Source organism: Solea solea, chromosome 11 (assembly GCF_958295425.1).
Source record: "Solea solea chromosome 11, fSolSol10.1, whole genome shotgun sequence".
Classification (NCBI taxonomy): domain Eukaryota; kingdom Metazoa; phylum Chordata; class Actinopteri; order Pleuronectiformes; family Soleidae; genus Solea; species Solea solea.
The window spans coordinates 15,198,836-15,224,481 of record NC_081144.1 but is presented as its reverse complement, the minus strand read 5'-3'; the positions used below and the strand labels follow the sequence as shown (position 1 = coordinate 15,224,481).

General features: G+C 39.7%; 1 protein-coding gene across 6 annotated transcripts in view; it reads right to left on the bottom strand.

The window, feature by feature from the left end:
• Nucleotides 1–388: 388 nt before the first annotated feature.
• The window catches only part of LOC131468347 (forkhead box protein J3-like), a 56,331-nt gene continuing 31,073 nt past the window's right edge, over nucleotides 389–25,646 (bottom strand). For 2 of the 6 annotated variants that reach the window (XM_058642462.1, XM_058642463.1), the window contains exons 5-14: nucleotides 24,819–24,902; nucleotides 23,273–23,353; nucleotides 20,328–20,429; nucleotides 15,483–15,650; nucleotides 10,398–10,599; nucleotides 8,234–8,515; nucleotides 5,890–5,991; nucleotides 3,963–4,217; nucleotides 3,404–3,505; nucleotides 389–2,452 (exon numbers count right to left, since the gene is read on the bottom strand). In XM_058642462.1, the coding sequence (XP_058498445.1) occupies nucleotides 2,334–2,452; nucleotides 3,404–3,505; nucleotides 3,963–4,217; nucleotides 5,890–5,991; nucleotides 8,234–8,515; nucleotides 10,398–10,599; nucleotides 15,483–15,650; nucleotides 20,328–20,429; nucleotides 23,273–23,353; nucleotides 24,819–24,902 (1,497 nt within the window). In that variant the 3' untranslated portion in view covers nucleotides 389–2,333. The remainder of the gene's footprint in view (nucleotides 2,453–3,403; nucleotides 3,506–3,962; nucleotides 4,218–5,889; nucleotides 5,992–8,233; nucleotides 8,516–10,397; nucleotides 10,600–15,482; nucleotides 15,651–20,327; nucleotides 20,430–23,272; nucleotides 23,354–24,818; nucleotides 24,903–25,646) is intronic. The other 4 variants (XM_058642467.1, XM_058642464.1, XM_058642465.1 and 1 more) reach the window with 4 other exon arrangements.

Sequence of the window (25,646 nt, the reverse complement as noted above, 5' to 3'; positions counted from 1 at the left end):
AGCTCCGAGAGTCAAAACAGCACAAAGTTATTTTAGTTTTTACGAATTCTGAAACTGTGTGTTAGACCACGAGTCTCACATCAACGTCACCGGCATTTTAAAAAAGTGCCAGTGTGTAAAATGTAGGGCCAATAATTTTAATTTGACAGAAATTTAAGATAAAATGATTGAATGCAAATGAATTTTGATGCAAACCGAAGGCTACATAGGTTATCCAACACGCTGGAAAGGGAAAATGCAGGTGTGGGACATTCCACTGCATGCAACGTCACTAATAAATGTTGCTAAATAAAATTTCAATGCCTCACGAGTCATATATCTATCTATCTATTTAAGATATAATTAAAACCTGCCAGCAGCTGATGAAATAACGACAGCAGACGCGAAGTTAGCGCAGTAAAAATGGTCAACGACATTTTAATAAACACTGAAACAGATTTGAACTGTTTAATCGCCATACACAGATTATTTAGGACACACAAAACGCTAATGCCAGCTTCTGCTCTTTTTTTTTTTTGCTTTTTTTAAACCACTTATTTACAATAAACTGAATGTATGTACATGATGCGTCTCCTGAATTACAGGTAACAAAATACTTTCTCTCCATTCACTGTTTTCATCAATCTGTGTTTTTCAAGGGCAAACACAGTAACATACCGTTATTTACAAGGACAACAACACACAAACATACGTATATATTATGTGTCTATATATATATATATATATATATATATACACATATAGACACATATATATGTATATATATATATATACACACATATATGCTGGTCACTGTGATACAGCATTTAATGGCAACAATAAAGACTATTTTTCCTTTTTTTTTCTATAGTGAGACCTTAATTTGACGATCCAAACAATTACCGAGTGCTTCCAAACCAAAGAGCACTTTAAGGTCATCTCACTGTTTACCTACATAATACAAACAAAGTATTTGTTTCTTATGTGTATTTTTTGAGCCATATGAAGCTGTAGGCTAAAGGAAATCAGAGAGGACTATACACACTTGTACACACAGACAAAATTAAACATCACGGTAAAAAAACAAAAACAAAAAGAAAAGTTGAACACTTTAAACATTTGCTTAGTCGTTGCTCTTTTGCTAAATGTCTTTTGAGACAAAGAAATTAAATGTTGAACCATTTCCTTTTTCTTCTTCTCCCTGTGCAAAAAACCCTGCTCGTCTTCTCCAAAATGAGGCCTTGTGAAATCACAGGAAGCCTTCTCTGCCTGGTTGTAAGTGATATGCACTTCCCCACAAATGAAACTGAATTACGCCTCAGAAAATGATGCACAACTGTTGACAGAGTCAGCCAGCGTCGCGTCCTTACTTCAGTTAGTGGTTGTTGTTTGAATTACTCATAAAAAAAAAAAAAAAACCACAGTATTTCACATTGTTTAGCTTATGAGCTGAAAACTTTTCATTGGGATGCTCGCTGTTTGCCAACAGGAAGTGATCGCTGAGAGCATCGCACAACACACATCACATATAGAGATGTAAATGGCAGAATCAAGATGTCAAGATGCAACACCCTGAGAACATGGCACCATGAACAGTTCCACACACACACACACAAAGAGACATTTAAAAGTAAACTGTAAAAAAGTTGTAAAGGATAAAGGATTAATGTCCGTCGTGACAGAGCAAAGATAGAGAAAAAACTGATTGTGGTGCATAGAACTTTTTTAAGTAGAGGAAGCAAAAACGATTTGTGTTCACCAGAAGCTGAAGAACCACAATGAAGCCCAAATAGGTGGACAAAGAAATGTCACAAGGACCAACTGATGTGCTAATTTCTACCTTCTGAATGTAAATGAATGAGTTTAAAACATTTTCAGCTTTCAATGAAGGACAAGGTTTTTCCATACGTATGCACAACAGGTCGTGGATTTTTTTTTTACGACCACAAGTTGCAGCAGGACACACGAAATATCAAATAACAAAATGTAAATAATTCACAGACGAAACGATTCAGCAACACTTTGGCAACTTGTAACCCTGTTGGCGCTGTGGGAGACACGACATGAGACAAATCAGAGAAGAATCTGCTCCTTTGTTTACAACTTGGATTGGTCCAGTCCCATTCACGTCTCATTTTTTTTATTTATTTTTTTATGATTGTCTTTAGAGTCATCGACCACTGGAACCAGAAAGAAACGGCCAGCGAGAAATAAAAACTTCCCTTTTGTTTTCTGTTGGATTGTCATCCATTTTCACACTGGTGAAAGGAGCAGGTTGGTCCAATTCTTAACCTTACCTGTCATCACAGGACTCTGTGTCTCTTTTCATCTCTCTGTTCAACCGACGGCTCCATTTAGACAATAGAGTCCCAGTCAAAGTCGTCCTGGATGTCATCTGCTGTGAGCATGCGTCTCACCTGAAAGTGTCCTGGGGGAAGCGTGTGTTGTTGCTGGCTCAGCTGGCTGTGATGACCTGCACATGGAGGAAGGCGAGAGTGAGACTTAATACTGATGAATACTGTGAATTCATTGTTATGTTGTGTTGCAACATCTCCTAAATTGTGCCCTTGCAACAACAGGCTCATTTAAAATATTTTAAATTGTTGAAAACCGACAAATAAATCATTTTGTATACTGTATATATCTGCAATTAATTCATAAACACTTTGTTTTAAAAGATACTCAACCACTATGTATGAAAATAAGTTGTTGTTTATTGACAATTAGTATTAATTATCCTGTTTCCACTTGGAACATTTGGAAAATGTAGGTTCAGGTGTTTATATCATGGACTTTTCTCCATAAATATATTGCTTATTGTTTTTAATTGGGCTCATCTTAGTCCCTGACTTAAATCAAGCACCACAAAGTGACTACAGTAATGCCTCAAATGTTTAATATGTAGGACTTAGTGACATCTTGTGGTGAAGTTGCTTATTGCACTATTGCAGTACACTATACATGATAATCATAACAATGTGACTATAAATGTTCAATTCTAAGCTATTGCACACTATGTTATGTTATAAATGATAAAACACAACTGATAATTAATTATAATATATTTCATTTACACAGTATTATGTTTATTCTATTTCTGCCTCTAAATCTCCTTAATCCTTCTCAATTATATAATGTATAAGTCATAATAAATCACTAATACTTTTACATTGAGTGTGGAATATTACACTATTTATATATAATGTGGATTTTACTGTTAACTACTGACACTAATATAGAAGGGGAAGAAACAAATGTTGGGCTTCAGGCCATTCCTTTTTGAGGTAAGTGAATCTGGTGGATGATATAGTATGTGACAGACACTGTTACAATCCTGATACTGGCAAGTTTGTGCACACAGTCTCCTGGTAGTTGTCATCTCCAGTGGCTCTTCCTGACTTATTAAGAGAGATGGAGGACTCACCTGTCATGGTTGGAGCTGTGTTGCTCATAGGAGGCATGTGGGGATATCCTGGTGGTCCCATCAGAGAGGAAATGCTCTGTCTTGAGTCCATGTACATGTTTCCTGTGGGAGAACAGACAGATTATTATCCCAACTTTCTCACATGCTTATGTGTAATGTGCACATATACATTTATATATATATATATATATATATATATATATATATATATAGAACTTGATTATATATGTATATATATATATATATATATATATATATATATATATATATATATATATATATATATATATATATATATAAAATGCACCTGTTGTCACATTACCTCTTTAAAGACTCAGTAACATGTAGGAGGGGTAATCAGCAGGAATTTAATAGAATATCCATTAGTGTGTATAATAAAATCAGTTTTCATATTATATAATATATTATACCATTTTCTTTCACTGTTGAGAAACAGTATGGATTTCTAAATTACGGCTTACTATTTTATTTCTGTTGTGTCCCACCAGGCTGATGAAGTGAGTGCTGCACATGCTTTTATTAGTGTGTTCACACTGACCCGTGCTGATAAGTGGGCCATGCTGGTTGTGTTGGGTGGCCTTAGGGTGCATGGCCCCGTGCGGCTGAGCTGGGTGCTGCGGTGCCCCTGGTGCCGTTGGGTGTTGGACCTGAGCTTGTGGGTGGGGGCCGCCCTGAGGGGGGATGACCCCTGTGGCTGTGAAGAACTGGTTAATGGAGGAACAGAGGTCGGCCATCTGGGCGGCGTCCAGTGACCAGTTGTTGAGCTCAGCCTGCCGCATGCTCTCCTTTAGACCTGACTCAGACACACAGAGGAGGCAGTGATGACTGTGGTGGTGACTCACTGTACAGCTTAGATTATTTTTTTGCTTCTTAAATCAGCTCAGTATGTCACATCACTTTCATCTGAAGTAGCGTCAAGGTTAATTAAAAGCAATATCTAAACTTTAACATCACCTATAACGCTACGTTACACTCATCCATCCATCATCTTCTACTGCTTTATCCTCCACATGAGGGTCGCCATCCATTTCACATAAATCATCCACTAAGAACACCCTGTAAAAATGTACACTGTTTATTTCTTCTGAATAGGAGCTTTTGAAATAAGTGGTGAAGGATTAGTGGTCAATGCAGAAATGGCAAATTCAAAGACGTGAAAACAACTGTATCAGACAGAGATCGGAATCTGTAGATACTCAAGGTTGCCATGTTGGTATTGGTCAGATTGGCCCAGAATCAATGTTGTTGGTGTGGCTTGTGTTTAAGAGCAGCAGAGACCAGAGACTCGGTTCCTGCCCTTTGGAGGAGAGACACATGCAGGCGGAGGATGATTGTATTATGGAAGTGTGAGGGAGGTCAAGCATTGTAAGAGGAGAGAGAGGCAGCGGCGGCTTGTGTGTTATATGACCAGCCATCATCATCCATCACATGTGGATGTTGCCTGCTTTGTGCACTGACCGTGATAAGAGGCTGTTACTGAGCCAGGGACTAATTGGATTATTCACATCCTACAATTGATGTGTGTGTGTTTGTGAGTTTGTGTGTGTGAGGGAAGGATGGTGCGAGAGAGAGAGGGGGGGGGGGTGTTGGGTGACTGTGGCAGCCTCTCTGATGCAGGAAAATGAAATTTATTAAGCCAATACTGCTACAACACTGGGTATTTTAATATTGTGCCTCAAGGGCAGGTTTATATTAAAGTTTACAGAAGATTCATAATGGTTTAATCAAAATAGCTGATCAGCATCATAAGCACTTTATTTATTCTCTCGGTGCCAAACCAGGATGCAGTAGACCGCTTCATCAGTGCTCCTTTCAGAAGTTATTCACATTGATGGCACCAGGACTCTTAGGCTACATCTAATCCTTGCATACACTTTTCTCCCAGCTACTGTTTTTAATCTTCTCTGTTGTTTTAATCTAATCCTATCTTGGTTTTATACCTTTTTTTTATGAATTTTACGCTCCTAACCTGTAGCACTTTGAGATTTTGATTATGTAAATGTTGGTGACAGATAAAATGTATTACTATTATTGTACAATACAATACAATAATATCAATACAACATAAAAAACAGCCTTTTCAGATAAAGAGGATCTGTGACGCAGCGTTTCAGCTCTATATCAGCACTAACACATCTGAAAACTCTTTTCAGGTGCACAGGGCCTATGCATGCTGTTGTTTGCTTAGTTTCAGAAAGAAACACTAAAGTAAGAGCAAGAATTTCGGACAATGAGGTAAGCGTGAAAGTAAGGCGCTTTCAGTTCACAGCAGGTAGTGTAGTAATTGCTGATAAGAACCATTCAGGATGTGAATACTAGGCAAGTACGTCATTGTTTCCAAGTGTTTGTGTTTCTGCCCACCCAAAGTAAAATAGAGACAGTTTTCAGACTTCTCTGTTCTAGAGGCTCGATAACGGCGAGTTAGTGTGTGTATGTGTGTGTGTGTGTGTGTGTGTGTGTGTTACCTTGAAATGGAGAGAGGTCCACGTCAGCCCAGTTGTAGCTAGTAGCAATGCGGCAGCTCTCCCTCAGCCAGTCCAGGTTAGGGTACCAATCAGATGAAATGCCTGGGAGACCCCCCCCACACAAACACAAACACACACACACACACACACACACGCACACACACACACACACACAAGACATGAGCTTGTTGTAACAGGTTCAAAAATCAAAGTGGACGACCTTCATGACAGCCAGTGGAGTGAGTGATCTTTTGAGCTGTTGTCCAGACATGGGCTGCAACGGTTAATAAATAGTGAGTGTTATTTTAATAATTAAAACATTGCCTTTCCTTTGATTTTTAAGCCCTCTTAAATGTGAATATTTTCTGGTTACGTTGCTCAATTCCGATGTTTTATGGACTAAACAACTAATCGATTAATCAAGAAAAAAATCGATCAGAATTGCAGCCCTAATCTAGACAAGGGTCTTGCACACAGTCACAATTTTATAAATAAGGACAAATCAGGTAACTGAGAAAATAATTAGAAGAATAATCAATATAGTGTATATTCAATATCAATCCATCCTTCATGAAGAGATAAAGGTTGCAAATCGGCAAATATGAATTTCAGTCTCGCATTGATGATTTGATATTGACTCAATATTGATATCGGCTGAGACTCGAATGTCATTGTGTGCTATAACCGTTACAATTGTGAGGTACGATACTGAGCAGCATAACATGGTCAAACGATCTGAAAACACTTAATCTATACAGTAAAATTTGTACCAGTCCAATTTTAACAACAAGCCACAAGATGGTGCCACACATCAGAAAGAAAAGAGGAGAACACTTTTCATTGTCCTTGTGGCCAACAAAAACTAAACAACATCCAAAGACAGTGGAGCGGATGCAGATGTAAACTTTGATTCAACCACAGCTTGGTCGAGGGAAAAAACAACTTATAATAAAAAATAATGTCTGAATAGTGCTGTTCCCTGACCAGAGAGCTGTGACACAAAAGCACGTGTGAGAGGACAAAAGGAAACTAAGACCAGGAGAATGTGGTGGAAAAGCCCGAGTGAAGCTTTGGACGAGCTGGATAATATCAAATGCTCCGACACCTTATAGAGGAAGGAGGAATATAAATGCAATAACTCTGTGCAGAGTGACTTTTATTCAGATGTGTGAGGTGAATTGATTTTACATCAGTTTTCTATATATAATATACTGATAAAATATCTTCTTTTGACTTCTCCCTTTAGGGGTCGCCACAGTGGATCATCTGCCTCCATCTTGTCTTATTCCCTGTGTCCTCTCCTTTTCCTCTTCCTCTTCCCTTCCGCCTAGCAGCTCCATTTTCAACATCCTTTGTCCGGTATAATGTGAAAACCAAACCATCTCAACCTTGTCTATCTTACTTTATCACCAAACTGTTCAACCTGAGCTGTCCCTCGAAATATGTTCCCTTCTAATCCCGTCCATCCTGGGTCACGTCCTACAACAATCTCAGCATCTTCAGCTCTGCCACCTCATGTCTTTTTGACAGTGCCTCTGTCTGGAAACCATACATCATAGCTGGCCTCACTGCTAATCTTGTAGACCTTCCCTTTTACTTCTGTCACACATCAGCCCTGACACTCATCTCCACCCACACCACCCTGCCTGCACTCTCTTCTTCACCTCTCTTGTGCACAGTCCATTGCTTTCGATGGCTGACCCCAGGTATTTAAACTCATCCACGTTCTCTACCTCTACTCCTTGCATCTGCACCGTACCACCTACCTGTCTCACTGTCATTCACACACAGGTATTCTGTCATGCTCCTAACCTCCACTTCTCCACTGATAAAAAAAAAGACTGATATTGAGAATCCTATTACAGATTTCCTGGCTGAGGCTCTTTGTCCAGTACAGAGATATCATCACACAATTCCTAATACTTTATATAAATATAAAAGTATAAAGAGTAGAACTAGGAGAGCTGTCATTTGCTGCTTTAATTTATAATATGAACTACACTAATCCTTGGCCAACCTTTATTCTAGAATAATGTCAAATGACCCACTTAAGAGAACTTTTTAAGTGCAAATTCTAAATTCTGTATGTTTTGAATATTTTGTGATAATCACACTTTTCAAATACTTCTAATTGCATATATTACTCTTCCAAACCATTGCTGCTTTTCGCTGAATCATTCAGGTATAATCAGCGAGTATTGCTGTTGGCCTGCTTGATGCATTAGCAACCAGCAGGTGTCACCACTGTCAGAATGAGTCAAACCTTTCTTTCTCCCCGCCCCCCCAACCAACACACCCCCCACACTGTATGCCTTATGACTGGCAACAGGGAAACTGTCCTCACCTGTTGTGGGACAGTTCTGTCCAGTGTGAGTCTGGTGAGAGAGAGACAGGTGCTGCTGGGAATGTGCAGAGTGTTGCTGTCGGTGCTGACCGTGTGCTTGGTGCTGGCCGTGGGTGGAGTGAGGGGAGAGGTGCTGCTGAGTGTGGTGGGGGTGGTGTGATGCTGGGCTGTGGTTGTGTTGATGGTGATGCCCGCCGCTGCTTCCAGCACTAGGTGAGTGCTGGTAGGAGCAGGCGGTCCGGGCCTGCTGACTGGAGTCACCAGGGATACCCATCAACCCTGCTGAAAACACAAAATTATGTTTAAAAGTAATGTCACATTTTTCCCAAATTAACAAACTGGTCACGCTGATGTGGGGGGGGGAAGAAAAAAAAAAAAAAGAAGCACTTTCAACCTTGAACTGTCAGTCACCACTGTTTTCATCAATATGAGCTTTTTCCCCAGGTATTTCTGCAAGCTCTTCAGAGTGTTCAGAAACACTACCAGTCAAGTTCTTGACAGTCTGAAGCACAGATTCTTCTGATTATCTGCCGCTTCATGGCTCATCGGTGAAGGACAAGAAACAGAGCTGTTGCAAATGCGTCAAAGATCAGCAAAGTGAAGCTCTGTTTGTGACCAACAAACCTAAGGAAGTCAAGTACAGTGAATCATCCTGAGCACATCTCAGTTAGTGAATTTTCACAGCTGCTTTCAGGGAGGCGTTACTCTTCACCTGCTTCTATAAGAACTTTTTTTTATTCCTATTCCTTTATTCCCTCTGCTATATGGTTATCCAGTCATTTATAAAAATGATTAAGCACTCAGAAAACTCATTTACAGGACATCTATTTATATTTATTGCTTAACTTGTTTGTTATTTCTCTATTTAAAAGCGCTATTGATGTCACTATCATTTGTCTTATAGATATATTTCACTGAATCATCTAATGACTGCAGATCGTGATAAATGGAAGACTCCTCCGCTCACCCCTCCCTTCACCAAGCATGTCAGGACACTATGGTGGCCTGTAAAGATGTTCTTTGTTTGCCTTTCATTTCCATGATTCCATCCATTTTCTACCACTTTATCCTCCACATGAGGGTCGCTGGGGGTAGCTGGGGGAGTCTACGTCTACAAACACACTTATGGATAGTATATTCCTGTTCTACCAATAAACCCAACCATGAGATTTATCTCCAACTGATGTTTTCAAATCAAAATGTATTAATGCTTCATTTTGTCTCTTTTGCTTGACCTGTAACTTGTGAGGATGAATCAGAATGAGGATCTGGTAGAAACAGTGCTGCACTCCCTTCACCTGAGTCACTTTCGACTCAGTGTGTGGCTGTGGACACACTGCAGATTTTCAAAGGAGACAATGAGCTCCACTGTCTGGGTGACTCACTGTGACTCAAATTCTCAAATCCAATGATTGCTGACACTGTTTTCCTGCTCAGCCTCACACTTAAAGGGCCCTTGCAAGCATCTGCTAAATCCATTTTCTCCTTCATGTGTCTCTGTGCTGTCAGATTTTTTTTTTTTTTGTCAGTTCTCATTGTTTTTTCTTTTTTTTTTATTTGCATGTGCCCCTGACCACATATTGAAGGGAACTTACAGAGCTCAACAGAGAGAGTCAACCTTCATCTACGTGGTGTTGACCAGGGAGAAGAAAGAGAGAATGAGGGTGATGGGAGGAATGGTGGGGGGTCCAAGTGGGAGGAGGCCTGGTGACCTGAAAGCTTCAGGAAGCAATTAGCGAGATGCTTCACAAAGTTTAGAACCAATCTAATTAGCTGCTATCAAAGCTGCAGAACCCTTTGCTTTGCTCGACTGCAGTTGTGTTTGAGGGTTTTTTTTTCTCCTTCTGTTGAATTCTTGCTCTTAATTGCCTTTACTCATTTGAATGAGCCAGTGGTAAAATGCAGATATGCGGAACAACAGATTGTTTGTTTATTAATATACAATAGAGTAGGAGTAGTGTGTGGTGGAGGTTAATACTGGCATGATTTTACTGCGAGCAAAGCAACCCCCCCCCCCCACCTCTATTTCAATAGCAGCTTAAGCTTGACAGTTAATTATGTGAAGTGAAACCCATGAATGGTTTTTTTGTGTTGGTGTGGATGTTGATCGCAGTGACACGAGGAGAACACACTAACACACACAGAGAGGAGAGTTGACGCTCACCTTGCTGCGAGAAAGACTGCTCAAAGACGCACTTGTAAAGACTGCGGAAAGAAGCGCTGAGGTCCTCGAAGTCTGAGAAACAGAGCTGCTTGTCCCGTGACTCTGGGACGGGCAAACCATACTGGGGCTGTTGGGGAGGCGGCGCGAGCTGCGTGGGCTGCTGGCTCATGGACTGGGACGAAGGTTCTGAGTGGTTACTCACCTTCAAAACAAGACAGGAAGACAAGACTGAGACACACAAAAGACAAACTAGGACATGATTTATACTGAAGACTTAAACTTAGGATTTCAGTGATACCAATAATGCAAAAAATGTTATCTTAGTTCAACTTTCACTGGATTGGATGTATCCGTAAAACCCTAAATAACCTAAATGTAAATGCTTAAAAATGTGCCACCGCAGTCATGTGAAGTGTAATTTCTTTTGTGGAAAAAATGAATAGCAGCATTTCGGTCCTGAGTCCTGTTCACACAGGTACATTATCGTTGTTCAGTCAGGAAATTTTACAACAACAGCAATAATAAGAATAATAATAATAGTTATTTTCCTGCTTCTCCCTCCCAGGGGATTTTTACACTGGATGCCCTCCCTGACACAGCCCTCCCATTTACCTGGGCTTGGGACCGGCACGAGGAGTACACTGGATGTAGCCTCCATGGCTGGGTTCAATTTACAGTGTCCAATTAACAATGAGCCATGGGGATTGTTTATCCTTCGGTTACAACACACGTTGCCTTTCCATTTGGCCATGGGCTGCCCCAACAATAATAATAATAATAATAATGATTAGGGTCCGAGCGCACAAGGCGCAGAGGGACCGTATTGAAACTGAAGGAGTTATTATTATTCTTTTTCCTCGAAATGAATGGCGTTTTGGAAAAGCTTCTATTAGGTTGTCTGGTGCTAGGTTTAATTATTGTTATTGTTATTATTATTATAATAATGATAATAATAATAATATTATTATTATTATTATTATTATTATTATTAATAATAATAATAATAATAATAATAATAATAATAATAATAAATACTGGTCATATAATTATGTCACTTCACTTATTCACCTAAATCAGGTATGTCGTTTAGGTAGCAACAGCAGCTTGGTTGAGCCAGTGTTACTACAAAGCTATGAAGCAGCTCAAAAGTGAAAGGAGCAAAAACCCCAGACTTCACTGTGAGAGAAAAACAGTTTATATGTTGCCGATTGAGGAGTGTGAGGCCACGGAAGCACTGGTGTGGGCTGATCCTAACTGTCAGTCAACACAACAGGAAACTGTGCTTTTAATAGCTGGCATGGAATTGAGAAACCTGAATTTCAAATGGGAGAACTGCACTTAAAAGGAGATAGAAAAGCAAAGTTGTGCCATTCAAATTCAAATTGATTAATTCTACAAATAATTCCCCCCCCCTTAGTTATTCAATGATGATAATACCAAATACATGCAGTTAAAATGAAATCGTTCTCAGGCGCTCATTTCTTTCCCTATAAACACACAAAACAAAACAGAGTACTTGAAATTCCAGTCTTGTTTTGTGAACGCAGCCTGTCTTTCCTCCACCCTCAATCATCTCATCCCAGCTGTCATCGTCTTCACCACCATTAAATAGTCGCAATATATGCTGTGATCAGCGTGCCTCCACAAATATGAGCCAACTTAGCATGACCCCCTCACCCTCACATCTACCTCCACCAAACAATGGCAGCTTTCCTATCAACGCTTTTGAGATCTCTGTCAGCGATGCCACCAGTAATCACCGTCAGTCAGAAGGGTATCACCTGCGCCAGGTAATGAGGCAGAACTAACCCCGATCCCACCGGACTAGACCACAGATGAAGTCTGAAACGATAGAGGAGATGGGCAACGGGTGGAGGAGGAAAACAAAAGATGGCCTCCAGAAATGAGAGGTTAACGAGATGAGATTGCACTGACCTTTGCTAATGCAGGTGCGAGGTGAGTGGGGACAAGTGATAAATGGTAAAAAGGTGAGCAGCTGTTACAAGGGAAAAATAATGACTGGGTGGGATCTTTTCTTTTCTGCACTGCTGTAATTTTAGTCCAAATGTTTAGGACAGAGACAAAACATATTATAATTAGTTTAACTGGACAAACACACACTTTGGCAAGTGCACAAACAAAAGTCTCCATAATTTGATTTGGCCAAATGCTAATTTAATGACTTTAATTGCCCAAAGTGAGCTGAGGAGCAGCAACACGGTCCACAATCAAAGATTAATATCAATCTGTGTGATGAGCGGTTTATCCTCTGCGATCATGAATGCAGTATTACATATTACATATTACATATAGTATTACATTGATTACAAACCGAGCGCATCGCAGACGGCACGTTTCCACAACCGCACTTTGCATTACCGTAATTGCACGAGTTTGTGCTATCAGAACATTTCCAACAGTTTCTAAAAGCTGAGAAGTTGCACATCAAATCCACCATGTGGTTATTACGGTAATTTCACTCGCACTGTTGCAGGAAGTCGGCAAATTGGTGTCTTTTTCCAGAGTTGGAAAAACTGCCTGCACATATAGTTTCCAGTTTTTGGACATTGAGACAAAAACTCAAACAAATGTTAAGGTTTTAAAATTCAACACACAAAATCTGGTGTTTGTGTATAGCTGCATTGTTTTTCTTCAATTTAAATTGTTAATACACCATTTTAGCATGCAGTAAATTGTAAATAACTGCCAGATATTAAAAATTATTCTGGAAAAATGGGCAAAAGCACTTAACTCAGAAGACATTTTACAGTTTAAAAAAGCAAAATATCCAGGCGGACATTTTGAGGCTTAGGTGCTTAGGATTTTAACAGTGGGGCTATAATTTTGACATACCTCTATTACATAACAATACATATGAAAGATAATCAAATAATTTAATCGAATTTAAAAGATAAAAATAGTAATAGTAGACAAAACAGACATGCTGCTTATTGGACCTGCTAATTGCATGATCTCTCAAAGTTTATCTGCAAGGAACCTTGGCGTTACCTTAGATCCTGCTGTCTTTCAATCAGCATTGCAAGAACACATTTTCAACTTCACAATATTTCAAAAATCAGGTCCTTGTTGTCAAAAGAGGATAAGGAAACCCAAATGCATTTGTTACATCTAGACCTGATAATTGTAATATTCTTTTGTCTGGTCTTCCCATGTATGAGCACCAAAAGCTCAGCTAGAATTCTGACAAGAACTATGAAATTTGAACATATCACATCAGTCTTAGCTTCTCTTCATTGGCTCCCCGTTCATGTGAGATCAGAGTTTGAGGCGCTTCTGTTGACTGACAATCTTGTAAATGGGCTCGCCCTGCCTCACCTGTCTGACCTCATAAATCCTTGTGTGCCGTCTCGAGCTCTACGCTCACAAAGCACTGGGCTCCTGTTGGTTCCTAAAGTTAATAAGACGCCAGCTGTCCACAGGGCTTTTTCCTATCATGCCACCTTCCTGTAGAATAACCTCCCAGCTGACATCAGATCCGAGAGTCTGACTCTCTTGAGGCCCTTAAATCAAAATTCAAAACTCCCTATTTCAACTGAGCACTCAGCTAATGGCATAATTGCCAATTCTTTTAGCCTGAATTTCTTATCTGACCAAATCAGTGGCTAGTCTAAGTCTTATGGACATTTCAATCATTGTAATTAGAAGTCTAGGTTATCCTGCTGACTGTAAATTACCTATAAATTATCTATTCATTTTCTCGAGTGACTGCATTTCTTTTACTCCCTGCTGTCTGTGCTTTGTCTCCAACCTTTAAACTGAGTCTCTCTCTCACCAAGGCACATCCAGACTCCTCCCAACTTTCCCAATGATGGACCTGTGATCGTGGACCACCCACAGCCTTGTGATCACGACTAATTGCCTCTCTTCTATTATTTTCTTCTATCCTATTTTCTACATTTTGCACTTCTGCGATTTATGTAAATGTGATGTTTTTGCAATCTGCTTAGCTTGTCTGTGTAACATGTGACGCCTGCTCGTCTATTCATCAAGGAACAGGGATACCTCCACTCCATAATGTGTGTCCTGTCCACTGAAAATGTCTTGTCTGTGCATCAAAGTCAGTCTGGATGCAGCAGTCACGTTACAACCACATGAACAGAAAACACATGATACAAACTGTATAAAATCCTGTTCATACTGGGTACTAACATCTGTCCTGAGAGATCCAATCACATGTGGACAGCATGACGTATGACTCAGGGTTACCACACCTTGGTTGACATCAAATTCAAAGACTTTCCAGGGCCAGTTCACTCAAATTTAAGAACTAAATGTGCTGATGGCGTCCACTTTTATTCATTTGCAGCACGCTCTGCATCTGGACAAGTGATTGTCCTTGGGATCTTGGTCAAAGTCAGTCTTTGTTATTTTCTTTAGGGAGCCAGAGATCTTGGAATTTTGCATTTCCCAGGCATCACGTCATTTGCTCTGTCTTGCTTAACGTTACTCGCTCATCGTTCTGCGTGGAATCTCACATCAACGGCGGAGAGAGACAGTGGACCGTGTCCGCTAGTAATTATGACTTGACGTTTGTTATGCGTACATCAAGCAACGCAGGGCGTATGAAACAGTAGGTGTTCAATGATCCATGTCTATTTAGGGCAATTTTTAAAAGCTTTCAAGGGCCAGGAATATTTTTTTTTCAAATTCACAAACTTCCAAGGATTTTAAGGACCCATGGGAACCCTGACTATTAAAATGGATCCTGTAAGTGTCTTCACGTGATCATATCTCACATCCATGAGCTGTAAGCAAATGTACACCAACATGTTTTTAATGGTTATTTTTGTTATTAATTACTGGGAGAAAAATGACACACATTTTCATCAAAAGTGGCGCTTTATTTAGCAAATATAACTAGTAGTAGCAACAATGGCTGGTTGTAAAATGTCCAATTGGTCAACTTCTAATTCAGAGCTGTACTCCATGTTGTTTGCATGTGATTGGATCACTCAGGACAGATGTTAATACCAGGGTCTGAACAGGGTCTTTTGTTTGAATTCTGATCACGATTAAAAGCAACAATCACAAGACTGTCAACCTTAAATAAGGAGGAGGTCTTACTGGTGTGTAGCTGTGGACGCTGCTGCCACTGCTGACGCTGCTGACAGCTGTGTTCAGGTTGTTGAGGTTGACAGACGCCAAACTCTGCTCTGAAAGACTGTTGCTCAGGCTGCCGCCCAGACTCCCTGGACTCTCACTGCCCTCCACCTCAGGGTTGTACAGAGCTACCTGCACACACACACACACACACACACAATGATCCAAGTTAATAAAGAAGACAATGCATCAAGTAATCTTCTTCACAAAACATTTTGAATGATTTAATTGCTTTCCTTCTGTCAATGGTCCAGTGTATAACATTTAGAGGGGTTTGTTGGTGTTATGGTTGCTCTTATTTTGTCGAGTTCCTGTTATGTTCCCATCGACTTATCGCCCGTGTTTCTTTTTCACTTTCAGTATCCAAACTCAGAGCTCTGCCAGCAAACGGGCCAGCCTTGTTTCTTTTGTTGGACCCTTCAAGGCTTGATTTTTGTGTTTCGTAGTTTTTTTTTTTATATATATATATGTACAAATAAATCCTTTGTTACCTTTTGTCAAGAAGCAAGTTTGGCTTCTGTTTATTTTGGGTTCAGCTAGTCTTTTACATTTGTGTGAGTGTATAATAACTGTAAACGAAAAAATATTTAGGTTTTAATAGCCTTGGAAAAGATCGGTGCTGTGTCCACAGTAATGCAGTCTCTGCATCGACTGTCATGGTGAAGAAACAATTTGCCGGTCGATCTACGTTTCTATCCTCACCTATGGTCACGAGCTGTGTGTTGTGACTGAAAGAACGAGATCACGGATACAAGTGACCAAAATGGGTTTCGGTGCTCTCCTTTAGAGATAGGGTTAGAAGCTCGGTCATCCTGGAGAGGCTCAGATTAGAGCCGCTCAGGTCTCAGAGGAGCCACATGAGGTGGCTTAGGCACCTGGTTTGGATGCCCCCTGGACACCTCCCTGGTGAGGTTTTCCGGGCATGTCCCACTGGGAGGAGGCCCCCGGGGAAGACCCAGGACTTACTGGAGAGACTAGCCTGGGAACGCCTCAGGATTCCCCCGGAAGAGCTGGACAAAGTGGCCGGGGGGAGGGAAGTCTGGGTTTCTCTGCTCAAGCTGCTAACCCACGACCCAACCTCAGATTAGCTGTAGAACATGGATGGATGGATAGCTTCGGAGGGCCTTGCTTTATGGAGGATGCTGTATTCCTTACAGTTGCCCAAATGGACAAACCAGGCAGAGAATGCATTTCATGTTTTGAAGCAATAACTGCTCCCATTCTAATGTGTTGATGGAGGTGTGAGGAGGACTCCGCATGTTCACCATAAGATGTCACTAATTCTCAAACCCCAAACATAAGTCTGTTTTTTCCATGTCAGATCACTGCCCATGTACCATTGACTTATGAGACAATTCACGAGGAAATATGGAAATGAAAGTGTTGAAGGCAAATCAGCCCTGCTGCTGTTGACTGTCCTTAAATTTGGTGAATTAGATCAAGTGTCCTGATCCACAGACCATGGAGACACATAAATGACTCCAAACCCACCAATGAGTACAAAGGTTTCACTTCAGAGGACGTGTACTACATATTGCTTAGTGGAGACGGATCAGAAAGCGTTTAAAAGCAATGATTCAGGACTGTGTTGAATCATATTCCTCTTGTTTTGTTTGATTGTCGGTACTTGTGAAGTAGAGTGACAGCATTACCTCCAGGCTACATTTAACTGTATAGATAAATCTGAAAATATGGCTTCAGGGTGAGAGACAACACTGAAGGCTCTCTGGGGCAGTTTTCTACCATGTAAAACATCACATTTTGAGTGTTAATCTTTGACATTTCTTTTAGTGAGTGATTCATAGTGAGGGGAGTCTGCTTGCTGTGTCAACAAGGAAAGTATTTAATTTATAAAGACATTTAAGTATTACATCAATATACTAGTAAAGAAAGGAAAACATAATAATCAGAATGAAATCATTTTATAATAAGCAGAGACTCAATTACTAGGAATTTAGGAAATCCCATAAAAACAGTATAATACCTTTCTTGTATCATGTTATATGAATGTCCCTTCCAAGGCTGCCACAGGCTGCCCAGTGCAATCAGAATTTTAGCAAATGTGTTATTAAAGAGGCTCTGACACACCAGGACACCACCTGTCTCCATGTGGGTGGATTTCGGTGATGCTGGTACTGGCCACATTAATAAATAAATTCTACACACTGTAACTTCAAGTGAAAAGTTAAGAAACCACTGATCTACTGGGATGTTCATGCACAGCCGTCCCATGATTTACAGAGAATGCTGGGACCATATCACCATTGCACCTTATCGTTTATATACTTAATTATATATATTTAAAAATAGACCGGACCTCTGGACACCTTATTTATTCACTTTTGTTGAATGTATGTTAAGTTATGTTGATGTTTACTTTCATGTACAGCGTGTGTTTGATAAAACCGGAGTCAAATTCCTTTTATGTGTTCACATACTTGGCCAATAAAGCTGATTCTGATTCTGATCAATTGTTTGACATTACAACTTGAACAATGGCTTAAATGATACACTGATGACCAAAATAGGAACTGACTGTTCTTCTGTTAATCAATTTAAAAGATTACTTCAGTCATATTGCACAACAGCAACAAAAAAATGCATACATTAAGTTCATGTAAGTTGTTTTCAAAAGGGAAGAATTTTAAATCAGTGCAACAAAATGCAATTTCACAAGAAATTGTGGTGGGATTTCAGGAATCTGATAAAAACTTATTTGCTGGCTTTAATTTGTATGAAGGAGCAGTTGATGTAGAATTGTGATAGAATAAAATGTTTATCTGTTAGAGTGAGAAGTTGAAGAGAAATGTTAATAAGAGTTGGTCAGTTGCTTTCAAACTTGTGTGTGAGGTCAGACATTAACTGTAGACGTGGACAAAAATGTAAAACTCCAGAGAATCACAAAAATTCCATTACACCGTCTTTGTGTCTTTGTGCTGTGTCAAAGTGCAATTTCTCACAAATAGGTTTTGAATGTATGATTAGAGAGAACAGGACCGGAGATGAGAGAGCTTTAAGAGTTTCTTGTATACACTCACATTGTAACTAAGGGTCAAAACTAAAGTATTAATGAAATGAGTTGAAGTTTTAAAGTGTCTATTTATTTCAAAGCAAAAATAAAAACGTGGATAGCCCAAGACTTTGAAGAGGTTGAAGAACAGAACAGATACAGGATGTCACTCCCGACTGAGCTAAACACAACAGTGAAGCAGTTTAAAGGAACACTTCACCGATTTTAGCTTTGTATTACTAGAATAGGGGTAGCATTTTTGAAAAATTGTGCTTCCAAACCTCAGTTTCCCCTGAGCGTAACTGTTAGCAAAGATGGCGGACACTGTTTACATTCTGGGAATGAGGTCCCGTCCCCTTACGAGTGGGACAATGTAAACAGTGTCCGCCATGTTTGCTAACAGCTATGCTAACAGGACCAAGTGTCACTGGCGGGCACGTAACAAAGAAAAGAATGAAGATATTTCTCAAAAAATACTACCCCTATTCTAGTAGCACAAAGCTAAATGCAAACCAGTGAAGTATTCCTTTGTTTTCCATGTTTTAGCTGCTACTGTAGCACAACTATAAATGGAGAGTTGTGTACCTGTATCCGTTGCTGATACATCAGGGCATTCCTCTTGAGGTCATGCTTTTCTCTTTCATGTTTCCTGTTTTATTGTGGAACTTACCTCTCCTCGTATCAGATCGCTCCACTTCCTGCCCCTGTGTGTTTTCCCTCCAGCTTTGATTGTCTGCCCCGCCCTAATTAGAGTTACCTGTGTCTCGTTGTCTCCCTCTACCTCATGTGTATATGAGCTGTGTTCCCTTTACCCTCTGTGCCAGTTTGTCTTTGTACCTCTGTGTCAAACGTTCCAGCCCGTCTAGCTATTCATTGTGATCTGTTTTCCTGTTAGTCTGTTTTTTTTGGACTATTGCCTGTTTACTGACTTCCACCTTTGCCTTGCCATTTTTGGCTTTGTTTGCCTGGACTGATTGATCTAGTGAAGTGATTTTGTTTGAAATCTGAACTGATTTTGGAGTTGTGCTTTTGAGTACCAGTCTTAACAGTCTCTAAATCTATGTCCAGATTTTCAGATGCATAAAGGTAAAAAGGTGTAATTCATTTTGCTCCATGGGCTAAAAATTTGATTCATCTCAACTCAGTCCTGGTTTTACACACAACTTGTGTGTCACTAAATCAAGAGTTCCATTCACCTCTTCATGTTCAGATCAGCTGCTCTTGAATTCTGACCTTCACTGAAAATGCATCCATTGAACTGTCCCAGGAAAAAAAATGTTTCTCAATTTCCAAGATGTTGAAATTCATGGAGAGGCTATAAAATGTAAGTGTTCCCAAGCACACCAAATTAAATGAGCCAGGTTTTTTTTTTACAAGGTAATAATACAAAGTATAAAACATGTCCTTCTAAAAAGAAAGGAAATTACACTCCACTCACATTTGTAAGTATAGTTTTGCTGCATCAGTGGTCACATACTGTATAATAATAAAAAATAAAGTGTTTTTGAACCACAGAGAAAGATATTGTGGAGGCAAATGATCCTTAAAAACTAGAAGTGACCATGCCTAAACTATATATAGCCCTTTTTTCCACCACAGAAGCTCAAATAAAAGTTGGTCAGGAATTACATTCCTACATCTGACCATAAATTAGAAGAATGCTGTGTTAGAAGAAACAATGGCCATGCAGCATTACACTCAGAGAAACATGCCTTTTTTTTTTTTTTATTGTTTTTAATAACAACTGATGAATTATAACACAGATATAATCTGGCATAGCACACGGGCTGGCACCGTACCTTGTTGGTTACAGCGTTGATGGCCAGAGTGGGAGACGCCCCTCCTGACATGATGCAGTCCATTCTCAGAGACTCTGACTCGAGGCTGTACGGAGTAGATGCCTGGAAGGAGAGCAGTGCAGAGGAGGGACTGTTTAACCAATAAATAATGAAAAATATCAAAATTATAATCTATGCTTCCAGTGCTTTAGATGTGAAAACATTTCCACACAATAAATGATCTATGTTTTTTTCGAACACAGAGAATTTAGGCTGCTTTTTTTCCCATGACTATGTTAAAACGTGTCTTCTATCCCTATTTTTTCAGCACAACCTAGGCAATCTGATGAAATATTTTTCACCAACTATATAAGCACATCTGAGCAAGAAGGTACTCAAACTTTTCAAAGTCTGATTGAATTTGTGAAATTTGGAAATACATCACAGTTCAAAGTCCGCTTGGCTTGAACAAAAGTAAAACAAAAATGATAACTATTACACAATTATCGCTACTCCCGACGAAAAAAGCATATTTTAAAGCCTGTAGATGTGACCTAAAAACACACCCTCAGTATGTCCATATAAGGAGTTGTATATTATTCCCACGGCAATTCACCAAAGGTACGCCCGTGGCACAGATCTGTGCCGCTTAAGCACTGAGGGTTCATTCCACCTCTGCCACTGTTTCAGAAACCTGACAGTGTTCATTCTGGCTTACTGTTCCACACACCAACATGTCGAAGACACTGTATTTCACCTTATTAATGTGCAAATTTATGCAGCAAGACACACAAAAATCTTTGGGAAGTTTCAACCTCCTTGAGGTATCAAGTTAATGAGAAATATCAATCAGTCAATTACCCCCCCCCCCCTCTCCAAATTAAGCCAATTAAATATGAAGACTTTCATCCCAAAAAATGTTTAGTACAACCACACTACATGCGTGGTGTGAATTTCTCTGTGAGATGAATAAAGTATCTATCTATCTATCTATCTATCTGGTATCATACCAGGTATCTTAGCTTGTTTGAATGCAGTGAAAAACAAAAAAACATATCTCATTAAAATGAGGGCGATGCATGTTGAATATGACTACATGGTTTATGCTTAACCTTACATAATATAGTACTTTTAAAAACCTAAACCTGCTGCACATGAATGAATCCACACACTATTGTTTAGCAATAGAACAAATGCTGATTTCGAACCAATACCAAAGCCATTATCTCCTATATCAATTGTGATTAAGGTAAATAAATACGTCATGTTTTATCAGGTGAAAGGATCATTAATAGGCGAGTCATGAATATATCATGCATTTCTTTTTTTTTAATTAGGATCAGTTTTAATAAAACAACAAAAATGTCAATTACTAAGAAAAGGTGCTTAATCAGTGGTTGTGGCATTTAATGGGCATGTCAAACATTTTAATAGTCTAGTACCACATTTACAGTTTTCACACTACAGTTGTAAAATGAGAACGGGAACATAAACATGCTTTAACGGGGAGCCGTTAAGTGTTTCCACTTAATTTATATGCAAACGTGTTTCAAATATGTCCTCTGCTGAGTGAAATATGCAGGAAGAGAGTATTCAAAAAGAACCGAGGATGGCAATAAAATGTGACAAAGGTTTTGAGAGTTTCCCTGAAAGCTGTGAATTGGTGATTCTGTGCCGAGCCTCCTGAATCACCATCACGACCCGGGCGCGCTCCATTTAAATGGCTGGACACTTAAACAGCCTTGATCATGGACACATCACTTGCCCTTGATGAGATAAATCAAGCCAAGCACTCAAGAATGATTCACAGATCTAAAATGAATTCACCAGCTGGTTCTTTTTTTTTTTTTACTGTCCTCACACAGAGAGTTACTAAAGTAGGGATATGAGAGCCGAATATGAGCAACTACTCAAAGATCAATGAGAGGCTAAACTGATGCCCGCAAAAAAATAAAGAGGGGAAAAATGAGGACAATATTTTTTCTCCTTTTCTGATTCAGGGTTCAAGACGGCTTCTCTGCCTTCCCAAAACTGCTTATAGTAAGAGGATTGGTTGGCAACAATGCAATCTTTAATTTATGATAAACACCAAGCAAAACGGTTTGTCTGTTCCCTGGCGGAGGCACTTAAGAAGACAATGGAGAGGTGAAGAGAGGAAGTGAGGAAGGCTTGTGGAGGAATGGGGGGAGAAAAGGAGGAATCAGTCGTGAGATAATTGAGTGGTGACGGACAGACAGACCAAAAAAAAAAAAAGATGTATACAAAAAAATGAAAGAGAGTGATTATGCTAAGGGCAACAGAGACACAGGCAGTAAAAAAAAAAGAAAAGTGTACACTGTCTACACATTTATACAATGCATTTATGCAGCTGACGTTTAGCCTCGCTGTCAACTTCTAATATTTAGACTTTAAAGACTCTGACTGTGTAGCCAAGGTGCAACAAAACCCCAGTGAAAACAGCACGACACATATTTAGCCCACTCTTTTTTTCCTCCCCCCGAGCAGTAACACGACTATAAATCTTAGCACTTAAAACCTCCCTGTTTCTCCTTAGCCCATATGACAGCCCCACAGTGTGTCTGCCAGCAATGCAAGTGAGGCGTGAAAAAAAAAGAGGGGTCGAAGGGCCCATCCATGTAAGAAAAGATGACAAGCCTCTGAATTAATTAATGTTTGTAATAAAAAAAAAAAAAAAAAAAAATCGTTGGTGAAGAAAATATGTCTAATGGCAGCCCCGGGGCCTTCTGTGGTAATTAACTGGAACACAAGCCTAGAATACTCTCCCTCCCTTTTCCTCTTCTTACTTTTTCCCTCCTTCCCCTTGCAGCTTGACTTTTTCCTCTCTGCTCTCTCTACCTTGATGTCTTTTTTTACTTTTCTCCCCCTGCATCCTTTCTTTCACACTACCCCCCCACCCCCCCTCACCCCAACCCTCGTTTTTTTTTCTTTTCCCTCTCTCTGTTTACCTCAATTCTTCCTCCAACGAGCAACTGTGATTGTGCACTTTGCTGCTCCACGCCTGCCTGTGTTCCCTGGAGAGGAGAAGGCTAAAGCAGCGATACAGGCAGAGACAGAGGAAAGAGTGGCAGACAAACACACAAACAAAAAGATAATGATCAGGATGCACAAGCAGACAGTGACAGAGACACAGGATGGGGGGGGGGGGGGTAGATGACTGGTTGTGCTGCACCGTGATGAAAAACTCTGCAGGTTTTCTTTAATGCAACAATACAGACAGTTAGGTCGGTGTGCAATGTAAATCCAGGATGTTTTTAATGCAGCTCGGCCCAACGCAACACTAATTCACTAATTAGCTGGAAGTGTTGTCATTCAGCCGAAAGACTATTTAGTGACGCAGATACTTATAGCGAGCTTCTTTAACCTTTAAGACCTTATCTTAAGTATTAGTATGTTACTCCCTTCTTACTCCCTTCTTCTAGGGAGCACAAGGAATGTCTTCTGTTTAACATCTGTGTTGTGAACTCAATCTGCTTTTTAAATTTTCGGAAGCACAGCGATAGCTATTTAAATTTCTGTCATAGCAACACGGTGTTAATCAGCCGCTAAAGAGAGAAACATCTCAATGCAAAAATATACAGCAGCCGGAGAGTCAACAACACAGATGCAGGTAGACAGAGGTGACATGAAGTCACTTTTGAATCCGGATCCTGAGGATAATGATGGGAACAGGATCTACATTCTGCCAAGCTGATGCGGGGTTACGTAGAGGATATTTATAGCCTTGGCCACTGTCAGTCATTTCACCAAAACCAATGCTCATTGTCATATTTCTGTATTCTCCCTCGTCTCTGTTCTGTTTTGCAGCTTGATCCTGCTGTTTCAAACCCCACCAGACCTGGAGGAATATACAATCATGGCACAGTTTGATTGAGACTGTGCAGGCTGTAATTGTCTGTTATGGCACTTGGCGTATTGGAGCAGGTACTGGAGATGATAGCAATTAAATTATACAAAGCAAGGACATGACTCTGACGGGAAAATGCTGCATGATCTGGTGGAGGGCAATGTAGTTTTTTTTGTTTGTGGCTTTACAAAGTAATAATAATAATAATGCAAACAGAGATCAAACATACTATTCAACGCACAAACTCATTTTCTTCTGGTACGACTGACAAGGAGCAGAAAAAGGACATTAAGTGGAGAACAGGTGAACCTGCACATTTCCCTCCCTTCATTGTAAGATTAATGAGAAATATGGTCAAAGAAATAGCCCATTATGAGGCTTTAGCATCACAGACAGAAAAGAAATTCACCAAAAAATGTCAAATCACAGGTCTACCACATTCTGTGAATGTTGCTTTTCCACTGAACATCCCACTGAATCCTGTTCCAGGTGAATAAAGTGTTGCTTGAGAGACTCAACAAATCATTTAAAATAAATATATTGACCTGCCTAATTTTATGCATTAGATAAAATCCTCACTCTGGTTCCACCCAACCCCCATCCCTATAAGGAATTTATATCTAAAGGGGTTTATTGAAGCTACTTACCCTTTCTCCAGACCGCGGTCTCTTCTTTGGCCTGCTGGGGACTGTGTCTTCTTTAGGATTAGTATCTATGGCCCAGTAAGAACCCTGAAAAAAGACCCCAACGAAAAAGAAAAGCTGTTAGCTCTTGTGTTTGGTGGAAGCTGCTTGTGTATGTGTTCTCTGATGCTTTTGATTGCTCTGTAGGTTTAGGTCCAATTTTATATTCTTTTTTTCCCCCCTTTTTTACTTACAAGGTATATATGTGAAATGTTAAAACACCACAAACATTCCATCGATTATATTATTTGAAAATGTAACACAAAAATTTACCTTATAAATGAATGAACTGAAACATTCACAGAAAGTTGCACAGCATTATTGATGAATTAGAAAAACTGAAAACCAGGTGCAGTGTGGAACTGTACGAGTGCGGGGAAAAACTACGGCAAATGTATTAGTGGGTTTTTCTCATTTTTAATGTAAAATTCAAATCAGTATTTTCCACACAAAAAACCCCCACAAAAACTGTGTTTCATATGGTACTTGAAAATGCTTGTCAATGATTTAGATTCATTTATTGATCACCATATTTGTCAATCTGGCAAAGTGACATGACACAAGTAACACACAGGTTACAGTTAAATGATGCCTCAACAAGAGGACACTGATACACACATGACATATACTGTAAGGCAGGTCAGGGTTGCTTTAAACTCTGCATTGCCAATAATTAAAAATGCCGCATTTGGTTGGTTGATTGACAAAATGAACCGCCAGCAAAAACAAACACTACATACTGTATTTTAGAAATATACAGCAAAGAACACTATACAATATAATAATTGTCTC